The sequence below is a fragment of the Salvia miltiorrhiza genome, chromosome 5 (assembly GCF_028751815.1).
Source record: "Salvia miltiorrhiza cultivar Shanhuang (shh) chromosome 5, IMPLAD_Smil_shh, whole genome shotgun sequence".
In the NCBI taxonomy this organism is placed as follows: Eukaryota; Viridiplantae; Streptophyta; class Magnoliopsida; order Lamiales; family Lamiaceae; genus Salvia; species Salvia miltiorrhiza.
The window spans coordinates 37,558,546-37,583,479 of NC_080391.1; the positions used below are offsets into that span (position 1 = coordinate 37,558,546).

The 24,934-nt window shown below is 39.8% G+C and overlaps 1 protein-coding gene and 2 long non-coding RNA genes across 3 annotated transcripts; 2 read left to right on the forward strand and 1 right to left on the reverse strand.

Moving 5' to 3' along the window:
- Window positions 1-212: 212 nt before the first annotated feature.
- LOC131025876 (uncharacterized) lies at window positions 213-24,695 on the reverse strand (the record flags this gene model as incomplete). The annotated part of the gene is made up of 9 exons (XM_057955661.1): window positions 23,871-24,695; window positions 16,876-17,084; window positions 4,004-4,215; window positions 3,707-3,955; window positions 3,252-3,664; window positions 2,685-2,933; window positions 1,606-2,237; window positions 706-1,473; window positions 213-552 (listed from the first exon to the last, which is right to left on the reverse strand). Coding segments are annotated over exons 1-9 (3,897 nt in total), but the record flags the coding sequence as incomplete, so codon positions are not given.
- On the forward strand, window positions 6,126-7,346 carry LOC131024308 (uncharacterized). Its single transcript, XR_009101754.1, has 2 exons — window positions 6,126-6,455; window positions 7,052-7,346. It is a non-coding gene; the product is annotated as an uncharacterized LOC131024308 (long non-coding RNA).
- LOC131024307 (uncharacterized) lies at window positions 15,589-16,809 on the forward strand. Its single transcript, XR_009101753.1, has 2 exons — window positions 15,589-15,918; window positions 16,515-16,809. It is a non-coding gene; the product is annotated as an uncharacterized LOC131024307 (long non-coding RNA).
- Window positions 24,696-24,934: the final 239 nt, after the last annotated feature.

A 24,934-nucleotide genomic window follows, 5' to 3' on the forward strand; every position in this document is an offset into this window, starting at 1 on the left:
ACAAGGCCCTTACTAAATAAATCCGAAAATAACAAGGCCCTATAACTCATGGGCTGCGAAAATAACAAAGTTAAACTAAATAAAAGAAGTCTTCAAAATAAATCACATCTTCAAGCTTCGGCCCACTCGCATGTAATGATATTAATTAGACTTGGGCCGACTCCACCATCTCCAATGGGTTTCTTCATCAACTCTTGAGCCCACACTTCTTGAACTAAGCTCATCAAGCTCTCCTTGAACTTCTTGGCTCGTGCTCTTGTAACCGGACCAACAGGAACATGCACCGGGTCTTGCACCAACGAACCTTGGGCTGCATCATTCCCCTCCTCTTGAAGAGGATTTGTCCTCAAATCCAAAGCATCACCTACATCAAAAGGACTCAAATCAGTCACATTAAAAGAAGCACTCACATTATACTCACCTGGTAAGTCCAACTTGTAGGCATTGTCATTGATGCGCTCCAACACTTGAAATGGCCCGTCGCCTCTAGGAAGTAACTTGGATCTCCGCTGCAATGGAAACCTTTCCTTGCGCATGTGCAGCCATACCCAATCACCGGGCTCAAACACTACTTTGCGACGTCCTTGGTTGGCTCGCTCGGCATACTGCTTCGTGTGCCTCTCAATATTCAGCCGTGCCTTCTCATGAATCTGCTTCACAAAATCAGCCTTTTTCTTGCCATCAAGGTTAGTATACTCATGCTCAGGTAATGGAGATAAATCCAATGGAGTCAAAGGATTAAATCCATACACAATCTCAAATGGCGAAAATTGAGTAGCAGAATGAACAGAACGATTATAAGCAAACTCAACATGAGGCAAACAATCTTCCCAAGACTTAATGTTCTTCTTGATAATAGCTCTAAGCAAAGTAGACAAAGTCCTATTCACTACCTCTGTTTGACCATCAGTTTGTGGATGACAAGTAGTAGAAAACAAAAGTTTAGTACCCAACTTACACCACAAAGTCTTCCAAAAGTAACTCAAGAACTTCGAATCCCTGTCAGAAACAATAGTCCTAGGCATGCCATGCAATCTAACAATCTCTCTAAAGAATAGATCAGCTACATGAGATGCATCATCAGATTTATGACATGGAATAAAATGTGCCATCTTTGAAAATCGATCAACAACCACAAAGATGGAATCTCGACCACGCTTAGTCCTAGGCAAACCTAACACAAAATCCATAGAAATATCAATCCAAGGTGCTGTAGGAATAGGCAAAGGTGTATACAATCCATGGGAACTCACCCTAGATTTAGCTTGTTTACATGTAACACATCGACCACAAATTCTCTCAACATCACGTTTCATATGAGGCCAAAAGAAATGCTCATGCAGAACAGCTAAAGTCTTAGCAATACCAAAATGTCCCATCAATCCCCCACCATGAGATTCAAGCAATAACAACTCACGTAAAGAACATTTAGGAACACATAACTTATTCTTCCTAAAAAGATAGTCATCATGCCTAAAATACTCTCCACTAGCAGCTCTCGCACATGCTATATAAATCTCACCAAAATCATCATCATGCTCATACAAACTCTTGATACACTCAAAACCAAGCAACTTAGCATCTAAGGTAGAGATCAAGGTATACCTCCGAGAAAGTGCGTCAGCCACCACATTCTCTTTACCTTGCTTGTATTTGATGACGTAGGGAAATGTCTCAATGAACTCCATCCACCTCGCATGCCGCTTGTTCAACTTGTGCTGCCCCTTCAAGTGTTTCAACGACTCGTGATCCGTGTGAATGACGAACTCATTGGGCCACAAGTAGTGCTGCCACGTTTGCAAAGCTCTCACCAATGCGTACAGCTCCTTATCATACGTGGGATAACTCAACGTCGCCCCGTTTAGCTTCTCGCTGAAGTACGCAATGGGTCGTCTCTCTTGCATCAACACTGCACCAATACCAACACCAGAAGCATCACATTCAATCTCAAAAGATTTGGAAAAATTAGGAAGAGATAATACCGGGGCGTGGGTCAATTTGTATTTCAACTGCTGAAACGCATCCTCTTGCGCCTTGCCCCACTTAAACTCCACATTCTTCTTGATGACTTCCGTCAAAGGTGCAGCAACACTGCTAAAATGAGGCACGAATCGCCTATAGAAGCTAGCAAGTCCATGAAAGCTTCGAACTGCTGCAACGTTCGTCGGCGTTGGCCACTCTTGGATAGCTCGTATCTTCTCCTCATCAACCTGTACACCCTGTGCACTAACAACAAAACCAAGAAACACAAGCTTGTCCGTACCGAAAATGCACTTCTTAAGGTTAGCAAACAACTTTTCCTTTCGAAGCACATCCATAACAGACCTCAAATCTTCAACATGCTCATCATGATTCTGGCTATAAATGAGGATATCATCAAAGTAGACAACAACAAATCTGCCAATGAAAGCACGCAAAATATGATTCATAAGACGCATGAACGTACTAGGCGCATTAGTCAAACCAAAAGGCATAACTAACCACTCATACAAACCAAGTTTTGTCTTAAAAGCAGTTTTCCATTCATCACCTTCCTTAATCCTATACTGATGGTATCCACTACGCAAATCGATCTTAGAAAAGACACAAGAACCATGCAACTCATCTAGCATATCATCTAAACGAGGAATAGGATGGTGATACTTTACCGTGATGTTATTGATGGCTCGGCAATCACAGCACATCCTCAAAGATGAGTCCTTCTTTGGTACAAGTAGAACGGGTACCGCACAAGGACTCAAACTCTCGCTCACATGCCCTTTGGCCAATAACTCGCCAATTTGCCTCTCCAACTCCTTTGTCTCCTCCGGATTGGTTCGGTAAGCTGGTCGGTTCGGCAGTGTAGCGCTGGGCACAAAGTCAATCTGATGCTCAATCCCTCGAATTGGTGGTAAACCGGCAGGTGTATCGTCGGGAAAAACATCATCAAACTCCTGCAAAACAGAACGAATAGAAGGGGGTAGAGAAGAGAGATCGTTAGTAATAACCAAGTTCTCCTGATATCGCAACAGCATGATCGGCCTCTCCTCCTGTACACACCACTTCAAATCACTAGCCCGAGCAAGAAAGGACTTATGAATCAACCCATTCTCCTTCTTCTCCACGGGCTGCTCCTTTGACTTCACCTTGTCCGCCTCCTTTTGCAATTGCACTTGATCCTCATAAACTTGTTTAGGAGTAAGAGGAACAAGGGACACCTTTTTCTGCTTGTATTCAAATGAATATTTGTTGGTGAAGCCATCATGAATAACACGGCGATCAAACTGCCACGGTCGCCCCAACAGGATGTGGTTCGCTTGCATAGGGATCACATCACACACAACCTCATCCTCATACTTCCCAATGCGAAATGGAACCTTCACTTGCTTCGTCACTTTGATGACGCCTGTCTCATTCAGCCACTGCAAACGATATGGCTTGGAATGCTTCTCCGTGGTCAGCCCCAATCTCTCAACCATGGCTCTACTAGCCACATTCGTGCAACTCCCGCCATCAATGATCACACTACATACCTTGTCTTGAACAAGACATCTCGTGTGAAAGAGGTTCTCCCGCTGCTCTCGCTCATTGGGTTGAGTTTGGACACTCAAGGCTCTCCTAGCTACAAAAAGCTGTCCATTGGGCGCGAAAATCTCCTCACACTCCTCCTCATCATCGGTACCATCTCCATCCTCCAATTTCGGCATATCAGGATCGGTCTCATCACCATCTGTCACGACTTCGCCGTCATCTCTCATGATCATAATTCTCCTGTTCGGGCAGTCACTCATAATATGCCCGAAGCCTTGGCACTTGAAGCACTTCTTATCTCGATTTCGACCATCAGAAATGGCCGGACTGCCCTGATTTGCTGCACCGGATCCCTCGGGTCGGGACCTAACGAACGACTTCTTCTCCTCTCTCGGCGGTGCCTCCTTTTTCCATTGATTCCCTTTTGACGAGGAACCATTAGAAACTGGTTGCGATTGCCTCCAATTGCCCTGATTCTGGCGCTGGTTGCTGCTGTTGTTGCCCCTCCTCTTGAGTTGATTCTCGATCTTGATGGCCATGTGAACCATGTCCTCCAACTCAACGTAGTGCTGCAACTCCACCTTATCACGAATATCCCAATGCAAACCAGTCAAGAATCTAGCCATGGTCGCCTCTCGCTCCTCCACCACATTCGCTCGAATCATGGCAACCTCCATCTCCTTATAATACTCATCCACACTCCGACTGTGTAATACCCCGTTTCCCTGAGTTAAATTTAGAATTTATTTTGAACTTAGATTTAAGATGATTCACGCCGGAATGAGAAAAAGAATTTATTTTTAATTCCAACACAAAGGATTTACAAAAATATTTGTAAATTTAGTTATTAAATTTATATGCATTACATATTTATTTAATTGAGCATCGATCATTTACACGAACTATTTTATTTAACGAACACTGAACGATTATTACAGTTTTCATAGTACAACCCGGAAGATTTTTATTTTATTTTATTTTATTACTCCCATCTACTCCTACACCCACCTACTCCATCAGCCACCATATGCCACAACTTATTAGCTTTTTGTTGAGACACCTCATTCACCACCATACCTTTCAATCATACCATTATCTGCAATCATACCATACACCTCATTCATCACCATACCTTTCTCTACAAAGTCATTTCACTTCAATAAAGGATCTATCTTTTCCCTCACTTAGCATTTTCGATCAATCTCATTTCTCCCTCAAGTTACTCTCTAGTTCCAACAAACCCAAAGAAATCCAAGTGCAGAGCTCAGCCATATTGCGAATGAATCAAATTGCCACAAAACTCAGATTTCAGCAACTCAAACCAGAGGTTTCATCTTTGAATCTCTCTATCTATTTTATACTTGCTCATTCAGTTATGACACTGCAATTGTAACAAACATCCCAACCTCACATACACTCACAGAATCATCTCTCATACCAAAGACACATATAGCATAACTTATCAAAATTATCTTTACTACAACCCAACAATTCATGAGTTCATTTGGGGTAAAATCTACAGATGCATCATCTTGCATAATCTACTTATCTTATGCATAATTGTTTTTATTAAAGAGAAGAAAAAGAAGGAATATCTATGCTATTGTGTTGTGTGTGTTGGTGTGTGAGTTTTGGGAGGCTGCAGCTACTGTTGAGAGTCAAGGCGGGTTGGAGTAGAGAAAGAATGGAGGAGAGAGGGGTTTGGCGGTGCTGCTGTCGGGAGCGGCGTGGTGGCCGCGACGCCGATGGATGGCGGCGGCCTGCTGGCCGTCTGCCAGAAATAGAGAGAGAAATGGGAGGCGGCTGGACGGCGGGGCTGTTCAGCGGAGGGAGCGACGGCGGCCTCGGCCTTTGAGGTCGACCGACGGTCCAGAGAGGGTGAGATCGACGGCGGTGGCTGTTTCTGACTGCGGCGGCCGTGGGTTCTCCGCGGTTGCTGCTGCTCGGGAAGCCGGCGCTCTTCGCCGGGAAAAAGGAAGAAGGGGGATGGCGCGGCGTGTGTTGGTTTGTGAGGTGGGGGAAGAGTGAGAGGGAGACTTGAGGTCGAAGGGAAGGAGAGAGGAGGCGGAGCCGCCGGCCTCCGGGGACGGTGCTGCCGTCCGGTGGTGGCGGCGGGAGAGGCAGAGAGCGAGAGAGAGTGAGCGGCTGTGAGGAAGAGAGATGTGTGAGTGTGAGTCTGTGACCGATGGGGGAAGAAAAGGGGGGTGGGGATATTGGGCTAGGGTTGGGCTTGGGAGTTGGGTTTTGCAGATGGGCTATACTTTAATTTCACTTGGGCTGAGTAAGATTTTGGGTTTGAGGATTGGGCTGTAATGAGGAGGTGGGCCGATTTTAATTTAATTGGCTGATGGGCCTTGCTTTATTTTTTTCAGTTGGGTCTCTTTTATTTAAAAGATGGGCTGCAGTATTCTATTAAGGTGTTGGGCCCTTTATTTAATTAAAACAGTTGGACCGATTTTAAAGAGGTTTTGGGCTTTGCAGTTCTTAATAAAATGGACTAAACTTATTAATTAATTGGACTTCATAATTGAGTTTGATTAATTATTATTTTAAAGAATTATTGCATAATAATATTATATTATTATTATGTGCATATTTTAAGTGAATTACTTATTATATGCTAAGCATGACATGAAATTGCATTTATACTTGCAATAAAAGTATTTAATTGGTTTTAATTATAATTCCAATTTTTAAGAAAATCGAGTAAGGATATTGTTGGTGTCCTTAACTCAAGAATTTAGTTTTCAATTATTTATTTACTAAATTTTGGAAACCCGGCGTGATGAATCAAGTATGTTTAGTACATCCACTAAGACTTTAAGTTAGCTTCACGAGACCTATTAAGAATAGAATTTCTTGTAGGCTTTGTGACCAGGGGGATTAGCGCTGCTTCCCAAGACAGGTTTATATGTGATTATGATCTTCAGGCTTTGCCTAACCAGGTGGGCATTACTTTTACTATACGTATATAGAGATCCCCTGCGTGTCGTAGGCCTCTTATACGAATATATGCATGAGATGATTTTAACTGTTAATTTCAGTTTATTATTATGCCCAAATGATAAATGACTCTTATGAAATGAAAATGAAATGTTCATGAAATGAAATGAAATGTTTATGAAATGATTGACTGCCAAAAATGTTTATGTTTTTATATGTATCCTATCTGTGTTGGTTCGCCAACTTTAAAGGAAATCCAATTGGGATCCTATGCTAGACAAAGGTCGCTAGCTAGGGTTAACGTGTACACTCATGGAGACCGCGAGTCGCTTGCGACCGGTCTTGGCGTCCGTGGTAAGGAGGCCTCCTTCCCGGCGCGTGACAGAAAGGAACAGATATGGATCATATGAAGGAAAATGATCGGCCGATCGACTTTATGAAAATGAAAGAAATATTTTAGTAAGCGCAGGTCATTTAAGAAAACCCCTGTGTGTTACTGTGATGGCAGTTCAATTTATATATGTATGCATGTTGTATTTTCGGCTATGCCCACTGAGTATTTTTATACTCAGCCCTGCATGTATTTCTAAATGTGCAGGTTGAGCAGTTGATGGAATGGAATGATGTTGAGCGGGTGTTCCTTTGACATTTCAAGAAATGTAACCTTGAGTATACATCTTCATATGTATATCTCACACGTTTTCCGCTGCAAAACACTTTGATTAGGATAACTCTATGATATGAAGTTGTGATACGTGTTATTGGGTAACCACCTTAATCAGTTCTCAATTATGTGTATGTTTTATAAGTATCCAAATAATCATATATGATCCTAGCATTTTATCTATGAGTGACATTTCCATATACTTTAATGTTAAGTAATTGTCCATTTCCATTTCTTATTGTTCACCCCAAGTCATAACCCCTGTTAACCCGTCATTGGGAAAGTGGGCTGTGACAGAGTGGTATCAGAGCGGTTCGTTCGCTCTGGCCCTAGAAACCTTATTCTAAAGAGTCGAGTTTAGTTTGATTCTTTATACTTACATGGGTTCATATGGCACCGCTCAACACTCCATTGCATCGTGCTCAATCAAGGAAAGAAGGTAACTGCAGTTTCAACGTTTTAAAGATGTTAATGTTCTAAAATGCTTCATGAATATGTTTATGTGAAGAGCATGTTATGATGAAATGTTGAATGTTTTGCCTTTCATGGCATATTTTCGCAGTCTATGATGTTATGATCAGATGAATGATAGAAAAGTGACATATGTTTTCCCGGAGAACATAGATTGCTATAAGTTGCATGATCACAATTTTAAAAGAACATAGACTACTAGATTAGTAGGATATCTCTACAATCTAGATTCTTAAGGTGATGAAGTAGAAGAATGAAAGAGAACTTAGAGCATTTCAGCTCCCTCAAGAAAACAATGATTCTTTTGAACTACAAAGAGGAATGGAAAGATATGTACGAGGTAAAGGAAAAACACAGAATGACGATACGCGACGAATTCAAGGTAAACGTTGCATCAAAGGTTGAACCATAGTCTCTACGTTCAAATGTTCAAGTACGACGGAATATCAAATCGACTTTTGCTACAGGATAGATTTTATGAATAGAGTGTTTTTGCCTGTGTACGTATGTCTGTGTGTATATGTCTTAAGAGAGTTTTGGGGTTTGAGATCAATAGGATAGGGAACCTTAAGATAAGTTTAATTGTCATAATGAACTTATGTTTTGTTATGTATAGTATGTTCATGGCTCTTCAAGTTCGGGACGATGTTTCCCGTGTGACTGGGAGGTGATGATGTTGGACCTGGCCAGTCCACATGATCCAAATCTCAGTAGACGTCTTTTGGGTTGAAAACCCATGTGTTTCAACTTTCGGTTGAAAAGCTAGATGGGTTCTTACTCGAGGTCATTTTGTTCGACCTAGTAGTTAATCATTTCATACCCTCTGGTCATTCTTTTGATTCTCTTGAACAATTTCTACAACACCTTGTTTTGATGTTGTGTTGAGTTTGAGCCTTGCAACTCGTGAGTTGTCATAATAGATCCCCTTGTTTGATAAGACCAAGAAATGTTAGTCTACCGATGTAGTATACTATCCAAACTATGACTTCATATTATTGTGTCTCATTGTGATTGGTTGAGATTAGTTTTTGTCCTATAAATGATATCGACCACTCATTATGATAGAAATTCAGAGTCCAAGCTAAGACCGTAATATAGTGTTCGAGTACGAGGACTTAAGTTAATTGGTCTATGATAGTTTTAAGATAAATTAATAGGAAAGTGTTATTCATGTGATAGGTAACAAGAAATGGGTTGATGACTATTTTAGTCTTTGGAAAAAAAGGAATACCCCGTAGATGAGCCCTAGGAATGAGGTAGGAGCAAAATGAACCGCCGAAAAAGGACGAGGGAACTTATTCTCAAATAAATCTCCTATAAATTGGAATTGGGAATCCAATTGATATGAGGAGAGGCCCGAATCTATTCTAGATCGGAAAGTTAAAGTACTGAGGAATAAGTCGATACCCTTAGTAATAGTTCTTTGGAAGCACTATGATCAAGAAAAGGCGATGTGGGAACTCGATTCTAGCATGAATGAGAAGTACCCATAATTATTTTCTGTGGTACAAATTTCGTGACGAAATTTCTTTTAAAGTGGATAGTATGTCATACCCGACTTTTAATCCCTGATTAAGGGCTTAATTATTAATAATTAGGATTCGACATCCATTTATAAAAAAAAACTGGTTTGATTTATCTGATGTGATTTAATCATTATATATGTGTTTTAATGTGCTTAGTTAAAGGAAAATTTTTATAAATGTGGTGCATAAGTTTTAATTGGTGAGTTAAGTGTATCTATATGAGCCACATGAATTTTAAATTATGCATGAAGTCATGAATTTTATCTAAATTTGATAGTACATGTAACACCCCGTACTTTTCCCTATGTTGTGAGATAGTGTCTTAACACTATTGAGAATACTGAGATGTCAGAGAGATTGACTGTCCTATTAAGAAAATAGGAATAATAAGTTGGAAATAGAGTCGAGAAAGAAAGAGTGAAAAACCTTGATTAAAAAAAAAAAAAAAAAAAAAAAAAAAAAAAAAATCGGTCGGAGAGACGTCTAGTTTGTCTGTGTTTGCCGACTGCTTTGACGTGATATTATGTGAAATTACGTGACTGATTGATTATGTGAGTTTTGTTACGTATGTCATTGTGAGCAAGTTATTATGATTTTTATTTGATGACTTTAGCACTTGGAATTTTAATTAAGTTTTCAAAGCAAGTGCAGTTTATTTTTACCGAGAAATCAAAGAATGCCGGTTTATGAAAATTTTTCCAAACAAAATATTTTCAAATCATTTTTCCTATGATGAGGAATATTATAATTGAGTGAGTGCACTAATATTAGTGCTATAATTATTTTATGTGGTCACATGAATAATTATGTATTGGTATTTTATTAATTAGTACATTTCCATAGTTTTTGTGATTTATTTTTGATCACCCTTCTCACACTATTACTTTAATTTCCCTACCATGTGACTAAATACCACAATTTGCCAAGTGTAGAGATTATTGAGAGAGTGTAGAGATTAGAGAGAGAGAGATCAAGGCATTAATTGCCAATATTTCCTTAAGATTACAAAATCCTCTTTAAAGATCACAAGATCATTTACAATCTTGCAAAATCATCTCTCACTACTCACTCATCATTTTCGACCAACACCTCTCTCCCTCTTTCTCTCACTTTCCTCCATTTTCATCCATTGAAGAGACCTTCGAAGCTTCCAAAAAAATTTACAAAACACCTCAATCCACTTTAGAATCTTCCATAAACACATCCTAGCTACTTATATTCAAGAGAATCATTGAAGAAAGGCTTCCAAGCTAGAGTGAGAAAATGTGAGTTTTGGTGAGAAATTTGGATAAGTGGTCATGTATTCCATAAATCTTGCTTGAATAATGTTGTATGAAGAAAGAAAATCACCTCTCCCTTGTTCTTAAAATTTTCAAAAAAATGGGTCTTTACCCTTAAAAAATTTTCTTTTTCTTTCCTTGATTTGGAAAAAAAAAAATGAGATCTATGTGGTGTTTGTTTATGATTGATGTGTGTTGTGAAAGTATATGCTTTGAGATGTGAAAGTCGATTGAGTTTAGTTTACAAAAAAAAAATTTGAATTGGTGAGTTGATGTGTTAAATGATGAATTGATGATGAGAATGAGTCTATGTGATGTCTATGATGATGATTGATGATTATTGAGTTAATATATATGAATATCTTGATGATTAGCCATGAGATATAGATTTTTCTATTAGGTTAGTTTACCTAAAATTGGGATGTTGAGATCCTATGAATCAATTGATGTATTGATGATGGATTTGAGTTTATGAGATGATCTAGATGATTAATGATGGATGAGATTGAAGCTTGAGGTTGAGAAATGAAAAATGAAAAGTGTTAGTTTGAGGAAAAAGATGACATACATATGTATCTATATGTGATCTTGTTTTATGATGTTGATTTGTGCTAATTGGTAACCTAGGATGTTAGATCTATGATTTGATCAATAGGTTATACATGATTAGTGATATTTTCAAAAGAGTTTAGTTTAATAAAAATTAGGACTTTTTGCCTATGTGTTATTAAAGTGATTTTGGCTTAAGATATATGTATTTGAGCATGATATTAGTGTATAATTATATTTGAGTAAGTCTTTTGTTGGCTAAGAAAATTTTTGACTTAGTTTAGTTTGTATGAGTTTTTGAGTTTTCATATTTTGAGAAGTCGATGATTGATGAAATGAGGTCTAGTTGCTTTATGACCATTATGGGAAAGTTTGTCATGTTTTATTAAGAGTTTTATGATGATACATGAAGTTTCATTAGAGTTTAGTACATGACAAAAGGGAATCTATATGTGTATAATGATTTATATGATGAATGAGATCATGTTTGAGTATTTGAGTAATTTTGATCATGAAAATGAGAGGAGAATTTTAATGATGCGTTCATTGAAACGTTTTACTAGAGATTTGAGGTTATGATGTAAGAAGAGAGTCAAGATTTGAGTATGATGAGCATTATATTGTGCTTGAATGTTTGTGAGTGTTATATGTGTTTAAAATGAGCTTTAATGAATTTCCTTGAAGGAATGTTGAGTTGAGTATTTTAAGAGTTTGAGATGAGATTGTGGTGAATTTCGTAGGCCTACTGACCTACTGTGATCGACGGTTTTTCAATGGTAAAAAGCTTTGAAAATTTTATACCAAGTCTCTACATGAGTCTTGAGAACATCGGTAAAATTTCAAGTCATTTGGACTTCGTCTATTATTTTTATAAAATACAAAACCGAAACTGCACATTACTACCGAGAGTTTCAGAGAGCAAGGGAAAGAGTCATTCATTTCAGTAGCTTCCTGTGTGATCTAGCTTTCCAAAATTTTATGGTATTAACCTTATTGAGTTAGCTAGATATCCACAAAATTTGAGCTCAGTTTGACAACATTTACTATTTTTCAAAAATCCAAGTTTTCGATTGATTAAAACTGCCGAATATGGTAGACTGTAGTAAAACAGTCATGTCTCCTACAATACTTGGAGTTTTTGACTCTACTTTTTTTTTTATGAAAATGGACTCGAAGACCTTTCTTTTGGTATGAGTCTCGAGTCCAAGAGGCGTCGGAGTAAGAACAGGTTGGATTTTGAAGTTGAGTCAGTGTAAAAACAGAGCATGTTTTGATAATGTTTGATTGTGTTTTCTTATGTGTCTTATGTGATTGTGTTGTCTATGTGTTGAATGAGATTAGACGAGCCTTATATGAGAGATAAATCGAGACTTAGTACCATGATTTTCTTGAAACTTATCCTTGAACTTAAGGATTTGAGATGAGTGGAGAGTTTATATAGAGATGAGTAAAGAGATAGAATATGAGATAGAGCATGAGTTAAGGCTTTATAAGTATGGATTTTAAAAGGATTAAAATGTTTTAAATCAATTTTTTTTTAATGGAGTTTAAAATGCTTATTTAAGTCATTTATAAATGAATAATGAGAAATGCGTAAAGAAGTTCGTAAATGAATCGCGGCATGAGATTTTCAATTTCCCTAGTAAACTAGGGAGATATTATGAAGGAACAAGCAATGAACGAGACTCTCACCACCGAGTCACTACAACAATTGGAGAAGGAAAAAGTTCACGCACAAACAAGATATGTACACCACCTCAAGATGGAGGTAAAGAAAAAGGAAATGGAAGGAAAGCACTAGAACTAAACTTAAGGTATAACCCAACCCCAAGGCTAGTAGGCTCAAGCTAAGAGAGTGAATGCTTTGACTAAAGTGCCAGAAGCTACAGCAAGAATAAAGTTGGAACGCCACCACAATGGAAACTTAGAAACCCTCATTAAATAATCATTTGGAAATGAGAAAATGAGTTTACATGGCAGAAGGAGTGCCATTAATCTTTAAGTGAAAGTTACCAAGATGATGAGAAAAAGTTTGATATTAGAATTCCCTAGTCAAATCTGAGAAGGTGACTTAGGACGAAGGAAACAATTAAGGTAGTTCACCACTTTACTAAGATGAAGTGGGTGAAAGAATGTTGTTAGGTCCTGAACTGGTCCAACAGATGGTTGAGAAAGTCGACCACATCAAGCAAAGAATCAAAGAAACTCAAGATAGACAAAAGTCTTACGCCGATAAACGCCGATCGGAATTAGAATTTAATGTTGGGGATCGAGTTTTCCTCAAAGTCTCTCCCTCAAAGGGAGTTATACGTTTCGAAAAGAGGGGCAAGTTACGACCCCGTTATATAGGACCTTTTGAGATCCTAGATAAGTTAGGCCCTGTAGCCTATAGGTTGGCATTGCCGTCCAGTATTGGAGACATATACAATGTGTTTCATGTCTCTCAGTTAAGAAAGTATGTGTTTAATCCAAAGCATTTGATTAAGCCAGATAAAGTAGTCCTAGCCAGGACCTAAGTTGTGATGAGAAATCAGTCCAGATACTTGATCGCAAGATTCAAGTTTTACGAGGCAATAATATTGTTCTCGTCATGTAGTGGAACCATCACAGGATGGAAAAGGCCAAAAAAAAAAAAAAAAAAAAAAAAAAAAAAGATGAATGAAACGAATGACTAGTATCACAAGATAGAATACCGGATATGCAATTCCGAGGACGGAATTTTTATAAGAAGGGAGGGATGTAATACCCCGTTTCCCTGAGTTAAATTTAGAATTTATTTTGAACTTAGATTTAAGATGATTCACGCCGGAATGAGAAAAAGAATTTATTTTTAATTCCAACACAAAGGATTTACAAAAACATTTGTAAATTTAGTTATTAAATTTATATGCATTACATATTTATTTAATTGAGCATCGATCATTTACACGAACTATTTTATTTAACGAACACTGAACGATTATTACAGTTTTCATAGTACAACCCGGAAGATTTTTATTTTATTTTATTTTATTACTCCCATCTACTCCTACACCCACCTACTCCATCAGCCACCATATGCCACAACTTATTAGCTTTTTGTTGAGACACCTCATTCACCACCATACCTTTCAATCATACCATTATCTGCAATCATACCATACACCTCATTCATCACCATACCTTTCTCTACAAAGTCATTTCACTTCAATAAAGGATCTATCTTTTCCCTCACTTAGCATTTTCGATCAATCTCATTTCTCCCTCAAGTTACTCTCTAGTTCCAACAAACCCAAAGAAATCCAAGTGCAGAGCTCAGCCATATTGCGAATGAATCAAATTGCCACAAAACTCAGATTTCAGCAACTCAAACCAGAGGTTTCATCTTTGAATCTCTCTATCTATTTTATACTTGCTCATTCAGTTATGACACTGCAATTGTAACAAACATCCCAACCTCACATACACTCACAGAATCATCTCTCATACCAAAGACACATATAGCATAACTTATCAAAATTATCTTTACTACAACCCAACAATTCATGAGTTCATTTGGGGTAAAATCTACAGATGCATCATCTTGCATAATCTACTTATCTTATGCATAATTGTTTTTATTAAAGAGAAGAAAAAGAAGGAATATCTATGCTATTGTGTTGTGTGTGTTGGTGTGTGAGTTTTGGGAGGCTGCAGCTACTGTTGAGAGTCAAGGCGGGTTGGAGTAGAGAAAGAATGGAGGAGAGAGGGGTTTGGCGGTGCTGCTGTCGGGAGCGGCGTGGTGGCCGCGACGCCGATGGATGGCGGCGGCCTGCTGGCCGTCTGCCAGAAATAGAGAGAGAAATGGGAGGCGGCTGGACGGCGGGGCTGTTCAGCGGAGGGAGCGACGGCGGCCTCGGCCTTTGAGGTCGACCGACGGTCCAGAGAGGGTGAGATCGACGGCGGTGGCTGTTTCTGACTGCGGCGGCCGTGGGTTCTCCGCGGTTGCTGCTGCTCGGGAAGCCGGCGCTCTTCGCCGGGAAAAAGGAAGAAGGGGGATGGCGCGGCGTGTGTTGGTTTGTGAGGTGGGGGAAGAGTGAGAGGGAGACTTGAGGTCGAAGGGAAGGAGAGAGGAGGCGGAGCCGCCGGCCTCCGGGGACGGTGCTGCCGTCCGGTGGTGGCGGCGGGAGAGGCAGAGAGCGAGAGAGAGTGAGCGGCTGTGAGGAAGAGAGATGTGTGAGTGTGAGTCTGTGACCGATGGGGGAAGAAAAGGGGGGTGGGGATATTGGGCTAGGGTTGGGCTTGGGAGTTGGGTTTTGCAGATGGGCTATACTTTAATTTCACTTGGGCTGAGTAAGATTTTGGGTTTGAGGATTGGGCTGTAATGAGGAGGTGGGCCGATTTTAATTTAATTGGCTGATGGGCCTTGCTTTATTTTTTTCAGTTGGGTCTCTTTTATTTAAAAGATGGGCTGCAGTATTCTATTAAGGTGTTGGGCCCTTTATTTAATTAAAACAGTTGGACCGATTTTAAAGAGGTTTTGGGCTTTGCAGTTCTTAATAAAATGGACTAAACTTATTAATTAATTGGACTTCATAATTGAGTTTGATTAATTATTATTTTAAAGAATTATTGCATAATAATATTATATTATTATTATGTGCATATTTTAAGTGAATTACTTATTATATGCTAAGCATGACATGAAATTGCATTTATACTTGCAATAAAAGTATTTAATTGGTTTTAATTATAATTCCAATTTTTAAGAAAATCGAGTAAGGATATTGTTGGTGTCCTTAACTCAAGAATTTAGTTTTCAATTATTTATTTACTAAATTTTGGAAACCCGGCGTGATGAATCAAGTATGTTTAGTACATCCACTAAGACTTTAAGTTAGCTTCACGAGACCTATTAAGAATAGAATTTCTTGTAGGCTTTGTGACCAGGGGGATTAGCGCTGCTTCCCAAGACAGGTTTATATGTGATTATGATCTTCAGGCTTTGCCTAACCAGGTGGGCATTACTTTTACTATACGTATATAGAGATCCCCTGCGTGTCGTAGGCCTCTTATACGAATATATGCATGAGATGATTTTAACTGTTAATTTCAGTTTATTATTATGCCCAAATGATAAATGACTCTTATGAAATGAAAATGAAATGTTCATGAAATGAAATGAAATGTTTATGAAATGATTGACTGCCAAAAATGTTTATGTTTTTATATGTATCCTATCTGTGTTGGTTCGCCAACTTTAAAGGAAATCCAATTGGGATCCTATGCTAGACAAAGGTCGCTAGCTAGGGTTAACGTGTACACTCATGGAGACCGCGAGTCGCTTGCGACCGGTCTTGGCGTCCGTGGTAAGGAGGCCTCCTTCCCGGCGCGTGACAGAAAGGAACAGATATGGATCATATGAAGGAAAATGATCGGCCGATCGACTTTATGAAAATGAAAGAAATATTTTAGTAAGCGCAGGTCATTTAAGAAAACCCCTGTGTGTTACTGTGATGGCAGTTCAATTTATATATGTATGCATGTTGTATTTTCGGCTATGCCCACTGAGTATTTTTATACTCAGCCCTGCATGTATTTCTAAATGTGCAGGTTGAGCAGTTGATGGAATGGAATGATGTTGAGCGGGTGTTCCTTTGACATTTCAAGAAATGTAACCTTGAGTATACATCTTCATATGTATATCTCACACGTTTTCCGCTGCAAAACACTTTGATTAGGATAACTCTATGATATGAAGTTGTGATACGTGTTATTGGGTAACCACCTTAATCAGTTCTCAATTATGTGTATGTTTTATAAGTATCCAAATAATCATATATGATCCTAGCATTTTATCTATGAGTGACATTTCCATATACTTTAATGTTAAGTAATTGTCCATTTCCATTTCTTATTGTTCACCCCAAGTCATAACCCCTGTTAACCCGTCATTGGGAAAGTGGGCTGTGACAGACTGCCTTGCCTCAAAGTCTGCAACTTGTTGAAAAGCTCGCGGTAGTAATGATTCGGCACAAAACGCTTCCTCATCACAGCCTTCATCTCCTGCCAAGTCTGAATAGGTGGCTCACTGTTTCTCCTCCTACTCGTCACCATCTGATCCCACCAAACAAGTGCATAATCGGAGAACTCAATTGCTGCCAACTTCACCTTCTTGAGCTCTGAATAGTTGTGGCAATCGAACATAAGCTCCACCTTTCTCTCCCAATCAAGATACAATTCTGGATCATTCTTCCCTTGGAAGGGCGGAACGTTCATCTTAATATTGCCCAGATTGTTATCTTGCCAAGTTCTGCCGCCATCATCCTCTTCGTCAAATCCTGTATCATCTACATGCTCCTCATACTGACGGTGGAATCGACCTCCGCCACCACCACGGCCTCCTCGCCCGCGGCGACCTCCTCGTGTGAAAGTGGTCTCTCGAGAATGAGACTGCTCCATCAGCTCGATCTTGTCGTACACTCCCTCGATTTCTGAGTGTAACATCTTGCCAAATTCTGAGCGAAGTGCCTCCACTACGAGTTTCAACTGTGGATCCATAACAGGGCCATCGCTCACATCCGCACCCTGTTCATCTTTCTTAGACATAGTGACAAAGAAAACAAGAAACGGTTAGTGAAGCAAAATAAAAGGACCTCACCACCTCACAAACACTCGTGTATCACTCAAGATGAAATCACTCAGCGCTCGTGTATCACACAATTCAACGGCTTTTTTCACTCTAATAATCTCACTCTCTCGTGCCTTTTTCCACTCAATTTCTCTCTCAAGGAATCAAATTCCCTCAATCTACCAACTGAACTCAAAAACCAACTGCAGCAACGAGATTGCCAAACTGTCTCAACGAGAGCACTCAATGAAACGTCCCACAAGAGACCACACCAACAACACTAAACGGATACGAAAAGGTGGGAAACCCCCAACGAAAACGAAAACTACCAGAAACGCAGACTGAACAACCCAAAAAGTACTGCGCAGAAACAGGCTCAAAACGCTCTATTCTACCCAAGGATTTCAGAAAACACAACGAGAAATAATCGAAAACTGAAAAAAAGTGTACGCAGAAACTGTCCCGAAGGGCTCTATACTACCCAAGGACTCTAGAAAACACAACGAGAAATAATCAAAAACCGAAAAAAATGTACGCAGAAACTGCCCCAAAAGGCTCTATACGATGCCAGTGAAACTGTAGGAACAAGATGCTGTAAGAAAATTTTCGGACCCTAACAGACTATAGGTTCTGAAAAAAAAGAAAATTCAAGAACCAAACGAAATTATGACGTATGGATTTATATGGATGTGTGTAAGTCGTATGATGATGGATGTGTATAACCGTGTATGTTTATGAGTAATTCAGACCACCCCAGATATTATGGTATTGAACACAGCAGAAGAAAAAAATCGAAACCCTAGGAATTATATCAGACAGCGGAACAGAACACTAGGACAGAAAACAGAAACCCTAAAATTCTACCCTTGACACAGAAACGAAAACAAACAAACGAAACCTGGATACGAAAAGCGGCTCTGGTGCCAAATGATACGATCCTTGCCAAATGAACTGGAACGAAAAGGATGGAAATCCCAAAACCTCTGAATCTAACCCACGGAATGATTTAGGCGAACGGATCCCTAAACCCCAACGTGCAATTGACGCAGCAACTCGGGGACGCTGAATGACACCCGACGAGGGTTGGTTGATCTCGCCGTTACGTCGATAAATTGAATTCGTCTTGGAAAAATCAAGAAGAATTCGAAACTCTCAAGAGAGAATAAAAACTCACAATTTGATTAAAGGTATCCTGAAAATTCGTCCAACACATAGAAGCCTTATATAGGCAAAGGCTAAACCTAATCTAATAAGGAAACAACTTAAAAATAAGCCCTAATAAGCCAAACAAGGCCCTTACTAAATAAATCCGAAAATAACAAGGCCCTATAACTCATGGGCTGCGAAAATAACAAAGTTAAACTAAATAAAAGAAGTCTTCAAAATAAATCACATCTTCAAGCTTCGGCCCACTCGCATGTAATGATATTAATTAGACTTAGGCCGACTCCACCATCTCCAATGGGTTTCTTCATCAACTCTTGAGCCCACACTTCTTGAACTAAGCTCATCAAGCTCTCCTTGAACTTCTTGGCTCGTGCTCTTGTAACCGGACCAACAGGAACATGCACCGGGTCTTGCACCAACGAACCTTGGGCTTGCATCAGGATCTTCTTCCTGTTGATGAACAAAAGGATATCGACCCTGATAACTATAGACAAGCGATGAAAGATCAAGATGCAGATTCTTGGTACGAAGCCATGGTTTCTGAAATAGAATCCATGGGTGCTATGGATGTATACGAGAAGACCGAACTACCAGATGGCTTCTTAGCTATAGGTAGTAGGTGGGTATACAAGAGAAAGAGAGATTCGGATGGCGAAGTCGCAGCTTTTAAAGCTAGGCTGGTGGCGAAAGGTTATACCCAGGAACAGGGTATAGATTATGATGAGACCTTTTCGCCGGTTGCCATGCTCAAGTCTATCCGAATACTCCTTGCCATAGCAGCCCACATGAACCTTGAGATTTGGCAAATGGATGTCAAGACCGCTTTCCTAAACGGTTTTCTTGAAGAAGGAAGGGATATCTATATGCAGCAACCTGAAGGGTTTGTGAAGAAGGGCGAAGAGCATCTTGTGTGGAAGCTTAAGAAGTCCATTTATGGACTTAAGCAAGCTTCGAGGTCATGGAACAAACGTTTTGACGAGGTCATTAAATCCTATGGATTTACTCGTTGTGAGAACGAAAGTTGCGTGTACCGTTTAGATGCCAATGGTGACGTGGTTTTCCTTGCACTTTATGTAGATGATATCCTCCTCATTGGCAACAATGTTGAGCTATATTATCAGACATAAAGAAGTGGTTATCCGAACAGTTTCAAATGAAAGACTTAGGAGATGCAGCGTACATCCTGGGGATCAAGGTCGTTCGTGATCGCCAGAAAAGGATGTTGAGCTTATCTCAAGCGTCTTACATTGATACTGTGATTGCTCGTTTTAGCATGCAAAATGCCAAGAAAGGCTTGCTACCTTTTAGACATGGCATTCCTCTGTCTAAGGATATGTGTCCTAAGACGCCTAGTGAGGTTGAGGAAATGAGGAAGATACCCTATGCTTCCGCCGTAGGTAGCCTCATGTATGCGATGCTATGCACGAGACCTGATATTTGCTATGTCGTTGGCATGGTTGCAAGATATCAGTCGAACCCTGGAATGCGGTAAAGCATATTCTCAAGTACCTGAAGAGGACTCGAGATTATAGGCTAGTTTACCAATCAGACAGTCTATTTCCTTTGGGTTACACCGATTCGGATTTCCAGGTTGACCGGGATGAGAAGAGATCTACCTCTGGTTATGTGTTTACCTTGGGAGGTGGAGCCGTATCGTGGCGGAGTGCAAAGCAGAAGTGCATTGCAGACTCCACCATGGAAGCCGAGTATGTAGCTGCTTTGGAAGCTGCTAAAGAGGTTGTATGGTGCCGGAACTACGTCTTGGATCTAGGAGTGGTCCCTAATTTGCCTAAGAGTATCATAATTTATTGTGATAACTCGGGTGCAGTGGCAAATTCTAAGGAACCCAGGAGCCACAAGGCGTCAAAACACATAGAGAGAAAGTACCACATCATACGAGAAATCGTAAACAGAGGAGATGTGCTAGTAGAAAAGATTGATACATTGGAGAACCAAGCTGATCCTTTCACGAAAAGCTTACCGCAAAAGACCTATGAGAAGCATGCTCGAGGGATGGGATTGCGGTTGATGCCACCCACTTAGAGAAAAACTTTCAGTATAAGTGGGAGAGATGAAGTGAAGTTTTTGTAATAGCTAGTATTTAGACACATTGTATACTAAAAGTTTTGCTTTAGTATAAGTGGGAGATTGTTGGATTTGTATACTGAAAGCAAGAACTTTATGCTTGTATACAATGATTCATGTTTTCACTATTCTTATCTCCTATCTGATTGTGTTCATGATTGCATATGCATGTTCTTTATCTCTGTATAAGTAGATTATATGGTGTGTTGTAGATCACAGAAGACCATATAATTGGAATAACCTTAAGAGATATAATATGATCACAGCCGAAATAACTCTAGGACAAGTTATTGGTTTAGGCTGCAGTATAGATGGAAGTAGTTTGTCTTGGCTACTTGTCTATACTGGTACGTCATTACGTATTGATAGGACCACAGTTTGAGATGTATTCTTCTATCTGACTTAAAAGTGAAGAATCAAGATGATGTGAGCAGGGCCGGACAACTTATCGATTACAAGTCAGGTTATTGAGTTAATAAAAAAAGGGGTCAACTACACAACAAATAAAGGAGTTCATTAGTGTTGGAGTTGGTTGCTCAAATTAAAGCCCAAGTCCAAGACCAATCTACATTGGGCCAAATGGTGAATATTATTCAAGTTGATGGGCTTGTTCCTACTTGAAGTGATGGCTTATTACACATTTGATTTTTGAAGCCCAATTGAAGATAAAATAAGAGGATTTTCGTCCAAAAATGTGCAGCCAAGTTGAAGAGCCATTTGTGGTTACATTTTAGTGTGTATTTATTTCAATTATGAGTCTTAAGTATTGACATTAGTGTTAGGCTCCCAAAAGTCACTTTTGAGCCTATAAATAGTCTCGTTAATCACTTGTATTAGAGACACCATTGATATAAAACGAAAATTAGCATTCTTGCTTAGTGAGTTGAATTCTCTTTGTTGAGTTTTTCACTTGTTTTAGAACTTATCAAGACACTTGAGCAAGGTCTTGTGGCGTTCATCCATACCGAGGTTCTTGGCTGATTATATAGCCAACGGGTCGAGGTTTCCACGCTCTTAGGGGTTGATCAAACTAGATTCTCGATCTAGGGAGTCCGCTGCCTACTCACATACGTCGGGTTCTTGGGTCATTATATCCAACGGGTCCTCGTCCACTTCTATCCATATCACAAGATCTCGGTGACTTATAAATCTTAATACTAATAAGTATTCAGATATATATGTTAATTCGTATATCACTTTGACTTACTATGGGTGAAAGTTATATACTAACTCGAGTACTCTGTATCTTGGGTGATAGCGGTTAATATATGATATTTGATTATCTGTATTAGTACCCGTATCCGGTATAGGATAATGACATCCCCTTAAGGAGCTCAATAAGGTTTATTACGCTAAACCCTGCAGGTTGATTAAGTTCAGGCGTAATAATAAAGTTTGAGTGGTACTGCTTAAGGAATTATTAAGAGATTAATTAATTTAAGCTGTCAGAGCTCTAATTAATTAATGGATGTCGGATATTTTAAATACGGAGATTTAATAAGTCTAAATACAAGCCCCGACTCATCACCGGCAATAAAGGGGTAAGTCAGTATCGGTTCTCTAGTGGAATGAACTGATATTTATAAATTAATTATGGTCTGGGCTGACCATGGATAAATTAATTTATTTGAGGCCCATCTTTATTCCTTGTATCTGGTCCCTGGGCTGGCCCAATGTCTCCTTGCCCAAGAAGACAGAATTTTCGGCCCTCACTAAGAAAGTGGCGCCTCCTCCCCTTTTCTGTATTATTAAATACAGCTGTCAGCTCTCAGGGAAATATACTGATAAAAATTAGGGTTTTAAGAGCAGAGGGAGGCGCAGGAAACGTGTGAGGCTTTTCTGTCTTGGGAATTTCCATAGCTCGTTGTCCATCCAACGTTGGGAATTGAGCGGGATACAGTCGAGAAGATCAGAGCTGGAGTCAGAATCTTTCGACGCGATCATCAACCGTTTGTGCATCCGATTCTCAAGTAAGTTTTCTTAACACCTGTGTGCAACTGTTAAATTCATAGGAGCATGTTAGGAATTAATCGTTGTATGATGAATTAATAATAATCCAAGAAACGATCATCGGGCAATCGGGTATTAATTCAATTTAATATTCCTTCAGGTACGAGTATCGATACGACTATTTTTAAAAGAATAAAAGATAAGAAGAATAGATTGAACATCATGCGGAAGCTCGCATCAAAAAGCATGCTGAGGAAAAATCATCATAAATTAACCCAAGGGTAAAAACATCAACATCGTCATAACTTCGTAAATATCAGGAATTTCACGAACAAAAACAAAACGGATATCGCTCATTTTTCGTAAGGAATCATAATATGCAGAGTATCGTATGATACGATCCTTGCCGATCGATCGAACACAACGCACGCGGAAGACTGAACTGGAACGGAAAGGGTGGAAATCCCAAAACCTCTGAATCTAACCCACGGAATGATTTAGGCGAACGGATCCCTAAACCCCAACGTGCAGTTGACGCAGCAACTCGGGGACGCTGAATGACACCCGACGAGGGTTGGTTGTTCTCGCCGTTACGTCGATAAATTGAATTCGTCTTGGAAAAATCAAGAAGAATTCGAAACTCTCAAGAGAGAATAAAAACTCACAATTTGATTAAAGGTAGGCTGTAAATTTCGTCCAACACAAAGCCTTATATATAGGCAAAGTAAAGAATAAACCTAACTTGACTAACAAGCAAAAGACACCCTAATTTTCGTCCATCATAAAGACTACAAATAAGGTATGTGAAAACCTAACCAAACTAGGAGAATAAACATGGAAAATAACTCCTAATCTAATAAGGAAACATATCCTTAGTCAAAACAAGGTATAAAACTCAAAATTGACTCAACTAAGGCCTAATTTCAGCCACCCTAACATAACCCACGAAAATTATAAGATAAAACAAAATAAAAGACTCTATTAAATCAGCCCACATATGCAACGTAACTTGGGCCTCCATGGCATGCATCATTCCCCTCCTCTTGAAAGGGATTTGTCCTCAAATCCAAGTCGTGAGTGCCAATGCCGGGATCAAAAATCAGATCTTCGATTATTACAAGAAATAATTGATGAACCCTAGCTGGTCTCTCTTGTCCATCAATCATCTTGCCGGGATCAAAAACCATATGCGTCGGCTCAAACGCTGAATTTTCTTGAACTTGGATCATGCCGAAATTGTTGTTGAAAATACCTCCATGCCTCTTCTCTCTTCCGAACAGCCATGTAGTTAGCATCGGCGTTGCCTCACCAAAGATTTCCCTTTCATATTGATCGATGTGGAACGGACCCTTCACCAACTTCATCAGCTTGGTGTCGCCAATATGAGTCTGCCATTGCAGTTGATCTTGCGTGAACAAGGTCAGCTCGAACTTATTTGCATCATCACATCGCTTCTCCTGTTCAATACCCATAGCTTGCGACAAAGCCTTTGCTTCCAAAATAGATGAAGTAGACTTCTCAAGCACTTCCTCACGTGAGTCCTCATCCTTGATAGCCACCACAACTTCCACTGCAACCTTCATCTCCTTTTTCTCCACCGGCTGCTCCGTAGACTTCACTTTATCCGCCTCCTTGTGCCGTTGCTGCAGTTGCAAGTGATCCTCATAAATTTGTTGAGGACTAAGGGAAACAATTGCCAACTTCTTTTGCTTATACGCGAAGGAGTACTTATTGGTGACTTCATCATGAATAGCTCGTCTATCGACCTGCCACGGTCTACCCAACAAAATGTGGGTCGCCTGCATGGGAATAACATCACACAAAACCTCATCTTCATACTTGCCAAGGCGAATAGGCACTGTCACTTGCGTGGTAACCTCGACGACGCCGGTCTCATTCAGCCATTGCAAACGATACGGCTTGGGGTGTTGCACCTCGGTCAGCCCCGATTTCTCCACCATGTATCTACCAAATGATACGAACCTTGCCGATCGATCGAACACAACGCACGCGGAAGACTGAACTTGAACGGAAAGGATGGAAATCCCAAAACCTCTGAATCTAACCCACGGAATGATTTAGGCGAACGGATCCCTAAACCCCAACGTGCAGTTGACGCAGCAACTCGGGGACGCTGAATGACACCCGACGAGAGATGGTAGACTCGCCACATTCGTGCAACTTTCTCCATCAATGATCA